Source organism: Monodelphis domestica, chromosome 4, assembly GCF_027887165.1.
Source record: "Monodelphis domestica isolate mMonDom1 chromosome 4, mMonDom1.pri, whole genome shotgun sequence".
NCBI lineage: Eukaryota > Metazoa > Chordata > Mammalia > Didelphimorphia > Didelphidae > Monodelphis > Monodelphis domestica.
The window spans coordinates 343,140,094-343,157,681 of NC_077230.1; the positions used below are offsets into that span (position 1 = coordinate 343,140,094).

Here is a 17,588-nt window from a genome sequence, read left to right on the forward strand (position 1 = left end):
TCCCAGATCCCAAGATCCTTAAGGATCTCAAACAGCACATGAAGCAGACATCACTGATATATGATTTCAAGCTAGTACATCCTATACCATTTCCAATGCTATCCACCAGCCATGAAGGACAGAAAGTCAGATGCTTTCCCTTCTTGGAGTATTCTGACAGCAGTTACTAAATCCCCAGTAACCTCTCTCTTGAGTGTTCAGAGGTCAAAAAGAGAGAGGTTCACAGCAGCATAGTAAGATCCTTGCACCACCATCTGACACAGTGGAAGATCTGGAATGTGATTCAGATTTAAAAATGTTTTTATTTTAAATATTTTATTTGCTATGCAGTATTTATGGTGCTGCAGATTTCATGTGTTATAAAAAGTGCTTCTCTGAGACGTTAATATAAAAGGTTACAGAATTCTAGGAAATTACTAACAAGAAAAAGTTTTATATGTTAATTATATTTTGTATATGGTATTTTATGGGTTTTTTCATGGCTACTGATAGGGAAAATCCGTATTATTAGAATTAACGTTTTATAATGAAAAACTAAATGCATAAAGTTTATTTTCAATTATCTCTAGCAAAATATTACAATTTTTGGTGGTCACAGGATCCTAATCCCTTATTTCCTGATTAGTTTAATGTATCAACATTTTCCCTTTTTAACTTTTAGGCCATTTTATTGGAATGTTATACCTGCAAAAGCTAAGGATTAACTCTTCTTAATATAACATTATCAAAAATATTTAGGACTCCTTTCTTGCAGCTTCAGATGTTTAGAAGAAAGTTCTCCAAATGGTTGCTTAGCTCAATCCAGCCATCTTAACCTACTCAACCATAGATTAGCAGCTATTCCTGTCTACCATTCATTTCCTAAAGATCAATCTATTTAGGAGAAAACTCACATTAAAAAATAAGTTCCTCTCTTTTGAATGCCCGTCTTACAAAAGATGATCCTGAAAATCTTCATAACTTACCATGGAGCACTGGTCTTTAAGACTTCTTGGTTTATAAACATTTATGTCAAGGTCAAAGAGGACCCCTAAAGACACACCCAGTTTTAAGACCTAGGATTTTAGGAAATTGCAACTCCATCTCTCCATTGTTGTTGAAGAGAAAGAGGGGAAAGGGAGAACAAAACAAAAGTATATAACTCTTCAAAGGAATGGGATGATTAAAAATACTTTAAAGAAGATATTAATGAAGTGATACCTGGTTTTTCTTTAGTATCATAAGCTAAGCTACTAAGTCATAGTAGAAGTGAAAGTCTATTTGTGGATTTGTTATTTGTTTTTATAATTAGTAATAACAAAAAGTTTAGTCCTGAGACAAACTAGAAGTTAATCCAAGATCACAAAATTTAAAAACCATTTCAGTACTATAGAGAAATATGTCTTATTATATAAAAGGGGAAAAAACACAAAGGAGTTAAATAATTCAATAAACCATCAAAATGAATGTAATCTTTTTTTTAATTTCTCCAATAAAATACCCTGTAGCTTGAAGTATTTTACATATAAATATTACATCTATATCTGTCTACACACATAAATATGTATGAATGTATGCATATATACATACACATGAATGCATACATGCATCTGGATTCTTCCAAGGGCTTAAATTAATCCATTTGGTACTATTTGGAGATAGTGATCCTTGATGAACAGATGTGTAAAAAGACAAACATGTGGAGTAATTTTTTTTTGGTTGTTTAGTAACAAAGCCGAGATTAAAAATCAGAAGTTTCAGCCTGTCAGACATGACTCCCAAGTTCACAGATTCAAAAACCTTAGGCAAAATAAGTACTAGCAAGTGAAAAATGTCACCCTGCATAAGAATTCCTAAGCATAATTCATATTAGTGAGCTATTTCACCACCATAAAGTGTATTAAATCACCACCACAATTGAAAGACAAATTTTCTTCTTCTACCACAGTAAAACTAGTAAAGCATCAACTTCTGCAAACCACAGTCTTATGTAAATGAATTTGATGAAACGTCATGACACAACATACCCAAATAATTTGTACTTAAGGGCATATGGGAGCTTATTTCACCACTACTATGTACTACTACAAAAATCCTAAGTGGAGTTATTAAGTTTAACCTGTTGTATAAAAAGTACTTTCAAATTTGAATTTAATAGAATGTATTTGGCAATTTTCCTATAAAGAAGGCTGCCTTTCCTATAAAGAAGCTATAGTGAAAAAAGTATAGCAAAGTGGAATCAAAGGTCTTCTATTCAAATTACAGCTCTACTATTTCCTAGTTTTGTGACTATGAAAAAGTCACTAACCTTCTCTCGCTCTTGAAGAAGAAGGAAACTATAAGAAAATTAGGCGAACACAAAATAGTAATCATGTCAGACCTTTGGGAAGGGAAATACTTCAAAACCAAGCAAGAATTAGAAAGAGTTACAAAATGCAAAATAAATAATCTGGATTACATCAAATTAAAAAGTTTTTGTACAAACAAAACCAATGTAACCAAAATCAGAAGGGTAGCAACAAATTGGGAAACAATCTTCATAAAAACCTCTGACAAAGGTTTAATTACTCAAATTTATAAAGAACTAAATCAATTGTACAAAAAATCAAGCCATTCTCCAATTGACAAATGGGCAAGGGACATGAACAGGCAGTTCTCAGCCAAAGAAATCAAAACTATTAAGCACATGAAAAAGTGCTCTACATCTCTTATAATCAGAGAGATGCAAATCAAAACAACTCTCAGGTATCACCTCACACCTAGCAGATTGGCTAACATGACAGCTATGGAAATTAATGAATGCTGGAGGGGATGTGGCAAAGTGGGGACATAATTCATTGCTGGTGGAGTTGTGAATTGATCCAACCATTCTGGAGGGCAATTTGGAACTATGCCCAAAGGGCGATAAAAGAATGTCTACCCTTTGATCCAGCCATAGCACTGCTGGGCTTGTACCCCAATGGACAAAAAGACTTCTACAAAAATATTCATAGCTGCGCTCTTTGTGGTGGCCAAAAATTGGAAAACGAGGGGATGCCCTTCAATTGGGGAATGGTTGAACAAATTGTGGTATATGTTGGCGATGGAATACTATTGTGCTAAAAGGAATAATAAAGTGGAGGAATTCCATGGAGACTGGAACAACCTCTAGGAAGTGATGCAGAGCGAAAGGAGCAGAACCAGGAAAACATTATACACAGAGACTGATACATTGTGGTACAATTGAAGGTGATGGACTTCTCCATTAGTATCAATGCAATGTCCCTGAACAATCTGCAGGGACCTAAAAAAAATACTACCCACAAGCAGAGGATAAACTGTGGGAGTAAAAACACCGATGAAAAGCAACTGCTTGACTACAGGGTTGGAGGAGATAAGACTGAGGAGAGACTCTAAATGAACACTATAATGCAAATTCCAACAACAGGGAAATGGGTTTGAGTCAAGAACACATGTGATAACCAGTGGAATCATGCGTCGGCTATGGGAGAGGGAAGGGGGGGGGAGGGAGGAGGAAAAGAAAATGATCTTTGTTTCCAGTGAATAATGTATGAAAACGACCAAATAAAATAATGTTTAAAAAAAAAAATCTTAGGGGTCATCTAGTCCAACCCTCTCATTTGACAAAAGAGGAAATTGAAAGTCAGAAGAACTAAGAGACTTATGCAAGGTCACAGAGAGAGTTAAGGGACAAATCTGGGATTCAGGTACAAGTCCTGCACCTCTAAGATCAGGTGAAGATTGTGCTAACAAGATGATCCTCAAGTTGCCTCCCAACTCTGTATCCTATTTCCCACCACTGTCAGCAAGGTTAGAACAGGAATTTTCAAACAAGGGATCAGGCCAAACTGACACATTTGGATGCTTAGCCTGACAGATCCCCAAATAAGTGACTTCCCTCTCACTCTTCCCTGCCAAAAATTTCTGACAAGGACAGGGGAAAGTGGCCTATCCTTCACAGCTTAGGACAAATCTCAAAAGCACACATCCAAGTATAAGATTACTTAGAAGTAAAAAGTGTTTATCTTCACCAAAAGGAGATAGCCAGTCAACAAATATTTTTAGTCTAATATTTTTTCAACTTAATCTGTACCAAGCAACATTATTGGGGATACAAAAATATATATGTTGATAGTGCTTCAATGTAAGATAACCGCAAAAAAAAATAATGTATAAAACTGAGCTCAATAGCCACAGAGACTGACTCTACATAGACGTAAGGAAGAATTCCTTTACTACAAAGAAGGAAAATATGGGAACTAACTACCAAGAAAGGTTTTGAATCTATCCCTGAAGAGTTTTAAAAAAGGATAGAAACTGTGTGTCTTTAAAGGCTCACTTGCCTACAATTCAGAAAACATTGTAGATTCCCTTCCAATGCCAAAATTCTGCAAAGCTTTCAGCTACAAATATTTTTATATGCTGTAAATAATTTACATAGAGATTTACAGTTGCAAAGTGTTTTACAAATATCTTATTTTACTCTTAAAACACTGAGAAGTAGGTAATATTAAAAATCTCCATTTCTGGAATGAGAAAACTTAGGTGAAGAGATTTTAAGTGATTTGCCCAAGATTACATATAAAAATATATACATATACCTACACAATAAATGGATTCTATAAAACATTTTGCTTTTTTGGAAAAAAGGCATTAAATTAGCTCCTTAATCTCCTTCTCTATGTTCCTTTAAATTTTTAAATTCATGAACTTATTTTTATAACATCCACTCCAACTAATTCAATAAGCAGCCTCTCCCAGTATCTAGTAAGGTATCTTCCTTTTGAGATTACCTTGAATATATCTTGTATATACATAATTGTTTGGATGTTCTTCTCAACCGCCTAATTCCAATAGAATGTGAGCTAATCAAGACTAATGCCTCTTTTTTGTCTTTATTTTTTGCAAAGTGCTCAGTACAGTTATTTATTGAGCATACAGTTAAGAATTCAATAAATAATGTCTAGCATTTATATAATACTCTAAAATTTGCAAAATGCTTTCCAAATATTATCTTCTTGGATCTTCACAGCAACACTGGAAAATTGGTATTATGTTATCTCCATTTTATAGATAAGAAACTAAGGCAGGAAAGGCTAAATGTCTTGGTCAGGGTCATATAATTGGTATTTGTAAGATTTAGACTTAGTTCTTCCTAACCACTGATCAGGTATTCTATCTACATACAAACTTGCTGATTTATTCACAGGAACAATGAAGGTAAAGAGAAGCAGGTTTTGCTTTTGTAGAAAGAAAGTGTTCCTAAGAATTAAGAGTTGAGGAATAGAATGTCAGGAAATAACAGTTCTCCATCACAAGAATGATCATTCATCAAAGATGTTCAATAGTGGATCTTTATTTAAAGAAGAACTGGAACAGGGGACCTTTGAGGTCTTTCCAACTCTGATTCTACCAACATTATTAAGCACCTACAGCAATGATGGTAAACCTATGGCACATATGCCAAAGATGGCACAGAGCCCTCTCTGTGGGCATGCCTGCAGTCACCCTCCAGAGTTGCTTACTAGAAAGCCAGAGGGACTCCTGGTGGAGCTATTCCCCTCACCCTGTCCATGTTCCTGAGGACATTCCTCACTCCCCATACCCCTCTGCCCAGAAGCCCAATGGGAACACTTCCTACATCCCCTGTCCGGGGTAAGGCGGTGTGCGTGGGTGGGTGGGTGGAGGTGTTTTACAGGTGGCATGAGGGAATGGTGCAGACAGCAACCTGCTGAATCTGTTGTGGGGTTGGAGGGGAGCATACCTCACAGCATGGCACATAGCTGGAAGGGAGCAGAGCACTGGGGCCAATCTCCTCCCCCTCTCCACATGCACCTCTCATCACTCACCCCTCTACTCAGCAGCCCAGTGGAAGCACTTCTTCCCTCCCTAGTGTGTGGGGTGGGGTGGGGGGTAGAGGGATAGTGGGGAGGGCACGAGGGCCTGGCACTCCATCTCTAAAAGAACTGCCATCACTGGCCTATAGCATTCAGAGCACTCTTCTAGTCACAGTTGTAAGATATAGTTTCTACTTCAATGAAGTTAAATCTCAAGGATAATTTAATGAAACAAACTTTTTTCATACCTACTATATGTACTACTCTGTACCAGGCATGTGAGGGGATCAAAGATATATTTTTTTAAAAAAACTTCTTTCACATGTAAAGGATAATTTTAGAGTTGTGACTTAAAATCTAAATTAATTTGGTCGCCAAGGAAATCCCATAATAAAATAGCTAAATCCAATCTTCATACACATAAGATATTTTCTACAACAGCTAGTCATATAAGAGGATTCTATGTATCTGCTCATTAGGTATCAAAATTTTATTAATTTATAAAATGGACTATTTTTTCCCTTCAACAACAATTATGAAATATGACCAAGATCAAGCTCCAAATTACCATCAGTTGAATGTCAAAACCTTTCATTATCATCAGTCAACATAACACTTTTTCTCCAGGATTTTCCTTGAAAAATAAGAGTCCAAGTAAGTACTGAATTAGAAGCTGGGAACCATAGGTAAAAATGAGTGAGACCCTAGCCCTCATGTTATTAAGAACATCTCCTAATACACTAGCCTTAAAATAACATTGTACAAAAAATATTTGCTAAAAGTTTTATTTTCTATGTGTTTTTAAAACTGAACTTGATTTTTAAGAATTCATCTGACCATGTTAAAATATTTCAAATATCAATGAAATGTGAGATTAGAAACTCAGATAATACAATGTATTAAAGTTAAAGGAAGGAACCAGGGCTATGTGTACCAGAGAGAGTATCTATGCAGATGGCTAGGAGTTTGTTTGTTTTGTAATGATGTGACTACAAAGGTATTTAGGCACACTGATATGGGTTGGGATTATTGGAATATAATGTAGAAAATATCATGTAGTACAATGCTAATGGTGAGCCATTTAAAAGACTCTTAGGTACTAACTCTATGTTATATGTTATAATAATAGGTAATGGTCAGATAAAATAGAAAAATCAAACTTGATGTGTCTATTATGTTCTTGATGACCTTGGATTCCATGGAAATTTTGGTATTTCTTAATATCCCATGACACTAATTGATAGTCAAAATACTTCAAGCACTGATGATTATCATGAGGACAGGGGTAGGGAAGTATAGTGTACTGGGGAGAGCACTGGAATAAACTTAAAACATAATTCTGAAACTTACTAGTTGGCTGACTTGCCAGTTTACCTCTGATCTAAATTTGACAGCTAAATGGCATAGGAGTCAGGTGAGACCTAAGCATTGAGGACACAAAAAGAGGCATAAGACAGTTCCTGCCATCAAGAAGCTGATAATCTAATGGGCAGCTGGGTGGCTCAAGAGATTGAGAGCCAGGCCTATAGAGAGGAGGTCCTAGGTTCAAACGTGGCCTCAGACACTTCCTAGCTGTGTGACCCTGGGCAAGGCCCTTAAACCCAGTTGTCTAGTCTTATCACTATTCTGCCTTGGAACCAATACACAGTATTGATTCTAAGATGGAAGGTAAGGATTTTTTTTAAGAAGCTGATAACCTAATGGTGGAGATAACATGCAAACAAGCATAAAAAGAGCAAACTATAAACAGGATAAATAGGAAATAATTAACAGAAGGAAGGCACTAAGATTAAGAGGAGATGGAGATGGGATTTCAGTTGGGAATTAAAAGAAACAAGAGAGGTCATTAGTTAATGTGGAGAAGGGAGAGCATTCCAGGCTATGAAGGATAGTCAGAGAAAATGTCTGGAACTAAGAAATTGTGTGTCTTCTTCATTAAATGGCCAAGAGGACAGTGTCTCTGGGTCAAAGATCCTGGGTCAAAGAGTACATGTCATGGAGTAAGGTGTGAGAAGACTGGGAAGGTAGGAGGAAGTTGAATTATGAATGATTTCGAATGTCAAAATTGCATCAATACAAGAAACCTCCATAATGAATCTTAGATCTCTGAAGTACTAATTACAAAGTACTATATTGGATAAAGAAATTTTGAGAATTCAATTTAGTGAATAGCAAACTACTAAGTCTTCCCAAATATAATTAATAATTAAATTTTCCTTTCTTAGTTTTATATTAGATTCACTGGGTACATACTCAAATGAAAATGTGGTTTAGCTGTTTTCTGATATGCCCAATTTTTGGTGACCTCATCAGGGTTTTTCTTGAGAGAGATACTGAAGCAGTTTGCCATTTCCTTCTCCAGCTCATTTTACAGATGAAGAAACTGAGGCAAGCAGAGCTAAATGACTTACTCAGTTAAGAAGTGTCTGATGCCAGTCAGGAAGATAAGTCTTCCCAACTCCAGGTCTGGTACTTTATCCACTATGCCACCTAGCTGCCATAATTAGGTGAAAAAGAAAAAAATGATATTTTTTCATGCTTTTATTCTTCCTTTACAGAAAGATGACTCCTGGATTACAAAGAGAGGAAGAAAGGGAAACTAAAGAACCAAAAGGCTAGATTGATGGCTTCTTCTGTGTCTTCACTTACCTTTGTCCTGTAATGCAATTTGCTGCTTGTGCAGTAATGCCACTTCCCTCCCCAAGGCTTTCTTTTGTCGCTCCAGCTCGTTCCGAAGAACCAAAAGTTTCAACTGTAGGCACTCGCTCTCCTTTTTCTAGAGGTGGGGAGGGAAAGAGAAAAAGAAAAGGCCTTCTACTTTCATAAATATTAAAAAAGAACTGTCAATGAACACTCAACAAACAGGCTATATATTAAATTTAAACAGTTCCTGCCCTCAGTGAGTTTCTATTCCAGAGGGATAGTCAGAAAATCTAAGGCTGAATCTTGCTACTAACTACCTGCTTAACTTTGAGTACATCATTTCTTCTCCATGGTTTTCTTCTTTGCTACATGAAAAAAAGAGAGAGCTGAACTAACTGATTTCTAACATTCCTTCCAGTTCTAAAACATATGATGTTGTTATTCTAATTGGAAATATGAATAACCTGTATTTAAAGGACACTTTTTGGGGGAGCTACAAATCCTTCAAAGATCGTGTGGTGTTCATATTATAAAGCAGTACTAAGTAATGGGGGAAAGCCTTGAATTTGTACTTAGACTTGGATTTAAGTGTTAGTTTTATCAATTAATCATTATGCAGTCTTTTAATTTTTCTCCATCTATATATCTATATATAGATCTATCCATCTTCATCTACATAATGGGGATAATAATAAACTATCAGTTTTATAGGATTATTATGTGGAATAACAGATAATTTATGTGAATATACTTTATAGCAATACATACACATACATATAGCAATACACTAAATAAATTAAAGCTTTTATTGTTTTTTTTCTTCTCCCTTTAAATATGTTATCAGGTACAGTAATTTGAAAACTGGTATGGAAGGAGAGAGAACATGCATTTATTAAGAACAAGCACTGTGCTAAGCACTTTAGGGATATTATCTCAATTTGGTTCTCACAACAATGCTATGAAGCAGGCACTATTATCATCCTCATTTTACAACTGAGGAAACTGAGGCACGAAGAGATTAAATAAATTGCCCAGGGTCACACAAATAGTATCAGGCCAGATCTGAACTCATCTTCTTGACTCCAGTCCTAGTGTTCTAGCCACTGCTCCATCTAATTTCCTAGAAGAAGAGATAAAGTAGCTTTTTCAAGTTCACATTAGCTAGAATAGAGTGGAAATCTTTTGAAACAAAATGAAATAACTCTCAAGACCCTAATTATCTTTCTGCCAATATCAATTAAAAACCAGGCCTCTACTACTTCACCTTCACCATCATTTATTCCTTCCTTCATTAATGAAAAACTTGAATTCTACATGACTCCTGATAGGAGAGCTTCTAACTCATCTTGCCTGCAACCAAGACATTACCTTACTTCCTGGTGACTCACTACAAATTTTCCTTCCACTCTCCACTCAACACATTTCTCTCCATATTTCCCTTTTCTTCATCTGTTGTCTTCTTCTCCTAATAAAATTCTTCTTGCCTTCCTCTTTGAGGGCAGGGACTCTCTTAAATCCCTAACCTTTAACAGAGCTGCTTGTTAAATGATGCCTCTTGCATGCTACCCATAGTAGGATCACTATCTAACAAGGTTACCGCCCTCTTTCATATATCACCCCAACATAAGTTAGGTTAGTTTTGTCCTGAAAAGCAGGATTTGATTGACTCACAGGATTATGGTTCAAGCTTCAGCTCATATCAACAGGTCTCAGCCAGTATACCATATCAAAGTGAGACTCAAGCCATAAAACAAGAGATTGAGAGCAGGAGTGAAGAACAGACTTGGGAACATGTAGTAAGAAAGCTCAGGGATTATCCTGTTACTGCTCCACAACATATAACTTCTTCTACATAGGGAATAAGGCCTGGGTGGGCTGTTACCACCTGGAAACCAGGGAAGATTCAAGAGCACTTCAAATAGCAACTTAATGAGTCATTGGAGTATGGCTGCTGAGGTCATGGTCTAATAAGAGAAAACATGGAGACACCTTCCAAAGCAGAGTTACATAGTCTTAGGGAGCCCTCCAGGGAGTTACTATGACCCCTTAAGGCCCACTGAATCAATTATATGATCTATTGGGAGTAAGAAGAACCAGTTTGCCTCAGAACCAATTAGATCTTTATTTCAGCTGGCTTCAATCTTTAGATATAGGGTTCCATACCAATAGAACTACACTTATATGGACTGATCAACTAATAAAATTGAGGCAGGAGAGTACTCTAAGAATAGGGGCATAGAATTCCTCATCTTGCTAGATGAGCAAAGGGCAATGGTGATACTGAAACAGAGGGAAGATAAGAAAAATTGATGTCTAGCCTATGGAGTTACTAGCAAAATTGTACTGTGAAATCCAACACTTGGCAGTAGGAACTCTTAGCATAATTTAAACCAAATGAACCTGCCCCTTCCCCTAAAGGTCCTGCCTTATCTGGATCACTCATATGAAGTCCCAGAGGGTAGATTATGAAGAGAAGGGACACCATGAGCTCCTGGGAACCATTATCTGTATGAACCCTCTCAGCACCTCTATGCAGATTATTGTGGATAGAAATTAATTATAAACCCCTGGAGTTGCCCAAACCATCCTAGGTATTAGCATCAAACAACATTGAGTCCCATGAGGTAACATATTTCTTTTCTAGTTAATGAGGCTGAAGGAGATTAGAGAACTTGTTCTACCAATTCCCTCTTCCAAAAATCATATGTAGCCCATGAGGCAGATAGATGATAGCTGATAGTGTATGGTAACCTAGAGAACCTAAACAAAGTTATCATACCCATTCCTGAAACTGTTTCTGATTTTGTCAATGTGACAGACAAACCAGTTGGTCCAGGCCCAACGTGAGTGAAACAGAACTCCTGACACCTCACTAAAACTACATCTGAGTAGCTGAGATTATTTAGGAAAAATTTGCTTTCATCTGGGAAGGAGGCTATTATCTTCACTCGTCTCAGGGCTACTGGAACTCTCCCTCATAGCCACTGCACTCTCATTCTGTTAGGTACAGACCTAGAAGATGCTTCTCTTCCTATGGGTATTCAGATACATCACTAACCTGATGACATACTGAAGAACAGGAGAGATGAAATCACAGAAGCAGAGGCCATAAAACTTTTGGGAAATAGGTCCTACTTTTCATTTCCCATCTCTCCTCTGCACTTCTTCACCGTGCTGCAAGAACCTTTTCATTCTGCATCACTTCAGCACTGATACTCATATCTCTTTAGTACCTTCTAGCCCTAGTCACTCACTTCCTTGGACTGGAGGATGGAGAACAAAGAGTGCTTCCAAGAAAATCCATTTAAGGAGAGTACCCAGGCCAACCCTCTATTTCTCACCCAGCTGTATTCCTCTGGACTCCTCTAGCATACCCCTCTAGGCAAAGGGGTACTTTCTCATCTCCTTTGATTTTCAGGCTCCTTTTGGATGCTGTCTACCCCAATTTGATTGTGAGCTCCTAGATAGCAAAGACTGTTATTTGTCTTTCTTGGCATCCCCAGAGTCCAGCACATAGATGTACCTACTAAATACTTCTGACTCACTGGGTGGTTGGTTTATACAAGGGGAGAGGAAAGGAAATCAATCTTGAGAAAATCTAGGATTTACTCTCCTCAGTGAAGCTGTAGAATATACCCTTAATTAGGCAAAGAAAACTAAGAGTATTCTAGGTACAATTTTTAGTAACTAATGATACTTAAATAGCCCAAATCTAAGAAGGATGCTCAAAAGCTTACTGTGTTTTTTGTTTAGTTGTTCAGCTATATCTGACTTCACAACTATGTGGACGAGCTGTCCATGGAGGTTTCTTTTTTGTCAAAGATACTAGAGTAGCTTGGCATTTCCTTCTCTAGTTTTATGCAAGAAAGGATTAACGGGGCAGCTGGATAGCTCAGTGGATTGAGAGCCAGGCCTAGAGATGGGCGGTCCTAGGTTCAAATCTGGCCTCAGACACTTCCCAACTTTCCAGCTGTGTGCCCTGGGCAAGTCACTTAACCCCCCATTGCCTAACCCTTATCATTCTTCTGCCTTGAAACCAATACAGAGTATTGGCTCCAAGACGGAAGGTAAGGGTTTTAAAAAAAAAAGAAAAAGAAAGGATTAAGTGACTTGCCCAGGATCACACAGCTATTAAGTGTCTAAGGTCACAAATTTGAACTCTGGTCTTTCTGACTCAGGCCTTTCCCTCTATATAGTGTGCCACCTTGCTACTTTCAATTTTGGAGAATCCATATTTCCCATTTATGAATGAGGTTGGCCTTCACATACTAAGTCAACTGTAAATCTATCGCTTTCTAGTGGTCCCTATACCAAGCTACAATATTGAAAGACCTAAAATAGGTTACTTGTTCAGAGTGGCCTATTATTAATTGGGTTATACAAGTTGGGCCCCCTAACAATACTGGTAGGGTCCACAGGATTTCTATTTTTAAATTAAAATGGTACATTTGAAATCATTCTTGCCTGTATCCTTCCAGTGTTGTACTCCAGAAAAACAAGCTGTAACTATGCCAGAGGTCTTAGGATTCTTGTCTCCTAAGAAAGTTCCATCAGTTCTAGGGGAAATTCACTCCAGTCTGTCTCAATTGATAGGTTTCCTTTCCATTGGGATGGTTTAGACAACTCCTCTCCAAATAGAGACTGGGTAAAGAAAGGGTGGTATTATTTAGTGGTACCTTACATTCTTTTTTTTAGAGTAGTTTTTTAGTGATATCTTTTGCTTTTTATAGTTAAAAAAGAAAGTTGAACAAGTTGAAAAAGAAAAAAAATCAGCAACACCTATCAATACATTGATAAAGCCTGAAAACATGGGTAATGTACATTTCTGGACCACCTATCTCACAAAGGGAATAGGCTGAGAGTAAGTATCCTCATATATTGCTACATTCAAGTAAAGCTTGATTTTCATAATTTTGTTATAATCACTTTTGATTTTTTTGTGTATAACTTCATTCCATTCACATTATTGTGGCCATTGTGCACATTTTTTTGGCTCTGATTACATCACCTTGGTTGTTCACGTAGATCTTTTCACATTTCTCTGAATTAATTACACTCATTATTTCTTAAAACACAATGTTATTCCATCACAATTACGTAGCAGGATATGTTTAGCCATTCCCCAATCAATGGGCATCTACTTTGTTTCCAGTTCTGTGCTATTACAAAAAAAAATACTTCTACAAATTTAGAATACATGGGGTTTTTCTTCTACAGTCTTGATCAATGGCTCTCTTGGAGTATAAGCCTAGTAATGAACTCTGGAAGAAAGGGTATGGACATTTTAGTCACTATACTTGCATAATTTCAAATGACTGTCCAAAATGGTTGTACCATTTCACAGGTCCAGCAACAAAGTATTAATACATAACTATCATTCTTCCTACACTAACTACTGCTATCTAGTGTCATCTTTGCCAATTTATACGGTGTGAGGAAAATTCAGGATTATGTTTGGTACCTTACTTTCTAAAGGCAAGAGGACGATGAAACTGTTTCCATATAATTATGATGAATATGTATTTATCTACGTAGAGGAAATGAAGTCCCCTGGCTGATATAGTGGTAATCCTGAATCCCTGATGAAGGGAGGGAGAGACCTTTACCAAATTTTGTGTAAGTAAAGAGTAGATTGTCTAAAGAGGCCTCTAAAGAGAGAAAGATTTGATAGCAATCCCCTAGTGAGGTTCCTAAGCAGCAAAAGGTTTTGGTTGGAGAGGTAGGTAATATTGAGCATAGGGCAATATAAGGAAAGTCTCAGTATTAGCTTCTTATTTATGCTGCCTCCAAGAGATTTATCACCACCTATACTTTACAAAAAATAACCCTGAACATGGGATGAAGACTTAGTAATTTTGCCAGAAGTGTTATCATCTGTTCTATAGCCTTGATGTTTCTAGTACTGTCCCTGCTCAACATCAAGGCTTTAAATTAGTGTCAACTTGAAATCTTGAGACCCCAAATTTTCCCCTTGTCTCATGAGAGTTCACCTCAAGGGAGTTCTCAGACTTGGCCCTATCAGATTGAATAATAGACCTTAAAGTACTTAATGGTCCAAGTTGAGTGGAACTAGTAGATCTAAATCAAATTTTGTCTTGGCAGTTTCTCCCATTATATCAAAGTCCTCTCCCATGAAGCCCAGCTGGGCCCTTCCCTTTTGTATCCATTGTAAAGCATCAGCCTCTCCCTGATACCCCAGACTGGTTACAATTTCTTTCCCAGGCCAGTTTATAGCCTGTCAGTATAGTTTGGGCCAGAGATTTCCTTGTAACTATGGTAAGGTCAATCAATCATACTTCCATTTCCTTAGTTCCCTAACAGGCATATAAGTCCCCGAAGTTCTATTGTTCTTTGGCAGATGATCGAGCTCGGTTATACTCTCAAAGATAATATTGCCACAGTGAAAGACTGTGTGGTGGCCAAATATTGAACATTATTTCTTTCCTGGTTAAAGACTTGGTTTTACTTACTATTTCAGTAGTTCTGTGTTTTTCCCAAGTTAACATCAGGAAATTCACTATCCACAAACATTTGTCTTTGGTGATCACACAGACCACAGCATTGAGATCTGAGACTCAGTTGTTCTCAAGAAGTAAAGAAAAACCTAAAATTTCAGGGGGAGGGGGAGGGTTCCTTCTTTTTAAAAATACTTATGCCTTCAGAAAGCTGTTTAATTTTTGTTCTTGTTTCTTATATCTTTTTAGTTTTCCCCAACCTCTTTATTCCTCTGGTACTATTTATTCTGGCAACTGCAAGATTATGATTCTCTAGTATGGAAGGTCCTCTAGAAGAGTCTTAAAACACTGCCTGCAAAAGATGACATCACAGCATCTCTATCTATTAGAGTTCTCACTTAATCCACTGCACAAATTAAAGTAGCTTTATTTTCTCTGAAAGACAACAATGTTGTCCCAAAAGTTTGACTACCCTAGAGAGATAAGACACCTTTTCTCCCTTTAAAATAATTTCTTTATGGTATCTGGACATTTTGGCATGGATGCCTGGTCACCTAAAGACATAAGAAACCCAACTCATGGAGAGTCAAAGCTTCAGAACTGGCAAATAATATCCTAAGACAGTGAGTCACCATACCTTGCCCTGATGGCCAGACATGGTATCCTTTTCAAGCAGCAAGGAGAACTCACATCTACCTGAATTAAATGCTATGGGGAAAAAAATGCTGATTGGGGCAGAGCCAAAATGAAGGAATAAATCAGAGCAGCAACATGACACCATGAGAATCCTCTCTGACCAAAATTAAAATATCACAATAAAACAAATATAGGAATGAAAGAACCAACAAGGAGACAGAGTGAAACTACTATCAAGAAAAGAAAAAAACCAAAAAGGTAAACAGAGAATATCTGGGGCACTGGGGTGAGAAGAGAGCAGAGTCAACAAGAGGCTATAGCAAAGAGGGAAGAGCCGTCCAAAAGCAAACCACCCTACCACCACCTGACATCTCCTGTCACAGGTTCAGAACCTAAGACAAAACCAACATTTAGACTCTGAGATCCTGCATAGGTAAATACTGGTACAAGCAACCACACCCCTTGAAATTTGAGACCTATGGAGAAGACCAAAGTCCCAAGCCCAGTAGTCTGGGCTGAAGTGAACTGATCCTTCTGGGCAAAGAGCAAAGGTAGGAATCCTAGTCTGGGCTTGGAAGTGAGGACACAGTTCAGCACCCCAACCCCCATATTTTGGCCCAAAACTAAGGGCAGAGTTCCAGGACAGGGCAATAAAGGTTGCACCTGACAGGATCAAGTATACAGTGAGACCAAAAAATTGAGCCTAAGCCTAGGGCTAGAATTTAATTAGTCCTTAAAATGATCAAGTTCAGAGAGAGATCAAAAGCTTATAGCAAAGTCTGAGGCAAGTCCTTAAGCCATCAACACCTCAAGGGTCAACTAAATGAGCAGGGAGAGGGGGCTCTCAAGAGCTCTCGGGCATCACACTATCACATTAGTCTCCAAGAACTGAAACTGGTAAAAACCCAGGAAAAAAGCTGAGAATAACATCAAAGGATAACTGAAGTTTGATCAGGGAGCTAAGATGGCCTCAGAGCAGCAGGACATTTATGACTCTCCCTACTACCAATCACTGAAAAGCTCTCAAAAGGACAAAACTCAAAATCAGACAATCTGCCAGGGAACATCCTTAAAGGTAGAGTGAAGATCCCCTTGCCTATTTTTAGCTAAGCAAATCAAGAACTTAAAGTATCCCTACTTGACACTAAGTAAGAGAGTTTGCAAGCCACTTACTGGAATAAGCTCATAACTCCAAAGGTCACTGCCACTCTGCCCATAACCCTCCCCCCAGCCCACCCCAGCAGTGCTAGGCAAATTGAAAGACTGAAACGGATTCCTGTAAAGTGGGGGAGAAACAGGAAGTGATGTTGAGAAAACTGTTTTAAAAAGGCCAGCTCAAAGATTCAGCCATTCGCTCTCTGTGTCGGTGAGCCGGACTAGAGGAGGAGATTCTTTCCCTGGATTCTGCGTTGGTTTGAGGTGGTGAGTGGAGTAATTCCTTCCTTAGTTCTTTGGTGAGGAAACTCTCTCTGCTCATTAGAGCTTGGTGTAACACTCTCTTTCATGAAAGTTGTGGTGAAATTTTTAGTAGCCTTAGCCTTGTGTGCACTATAGGGTCTTAGCAGATTCTTCAATGTCTCCTGGTTCATTGGATTTTGGCATCCTAATTAGGACTTTGGATTCTAGTGATATTTGCTTTTAAATTCACATTTGTGGTCTGGAGACATTAGGATTAAACTTTGGTTATTTGTAGATAGGCAGTACTTTCTGGCTTTACCTACATTTTCCCACTTTCATTCTTTCTACCTCTTTATAAATGAAGCTGCTAAAAGTCATTTTGACTTAAGCTATAATATTTTAAAATTGATGACCACAATATTACATCAGAACTTTCACATTACCATAAAAGCCTAAATTTAAATTCTTACAGTAGACAGTATTGGAGAATTTCCACACTATGAGGTAAAACTACACCTACCAAAGCATGAGTTGATCAACTTTCCCTCACACCACCTACCATGCCAGAGTCAAAGCAAGGGCCCCCGGCAATCTCTAAATTCTCAGAGATGGCTGAGGGCACCACAGACTTACCCCTGTT

General features: G+C 37.7%; 1 protein-coding gene across 2 annotated transcripts in view; it reads right to left on the reverse strand.

Annotated features, from left to right (window-relative positions):
• The window catches only part of UVRAG (UV radiation resistance associated), a 453,313-nt gene that overhangs the window by 224,570 nt on the left and 211,155 nt on the right, over nucleotides 1–17,588 (reverse strand). For both annotated transcript variants that reach the window (XM_056794952.1, XM_007490950.3), the window contains exon 8: nucleotides 8,466–8,592. In XM_056794952.1, the coding sequence (XP_056650930.1) occupies nucleotides 8,466–8,592 (127 nt within the window). The remainder of the gene's footprint in view (nucleotides 1–8,465; nucleotides 8,593–17,588) is intronic.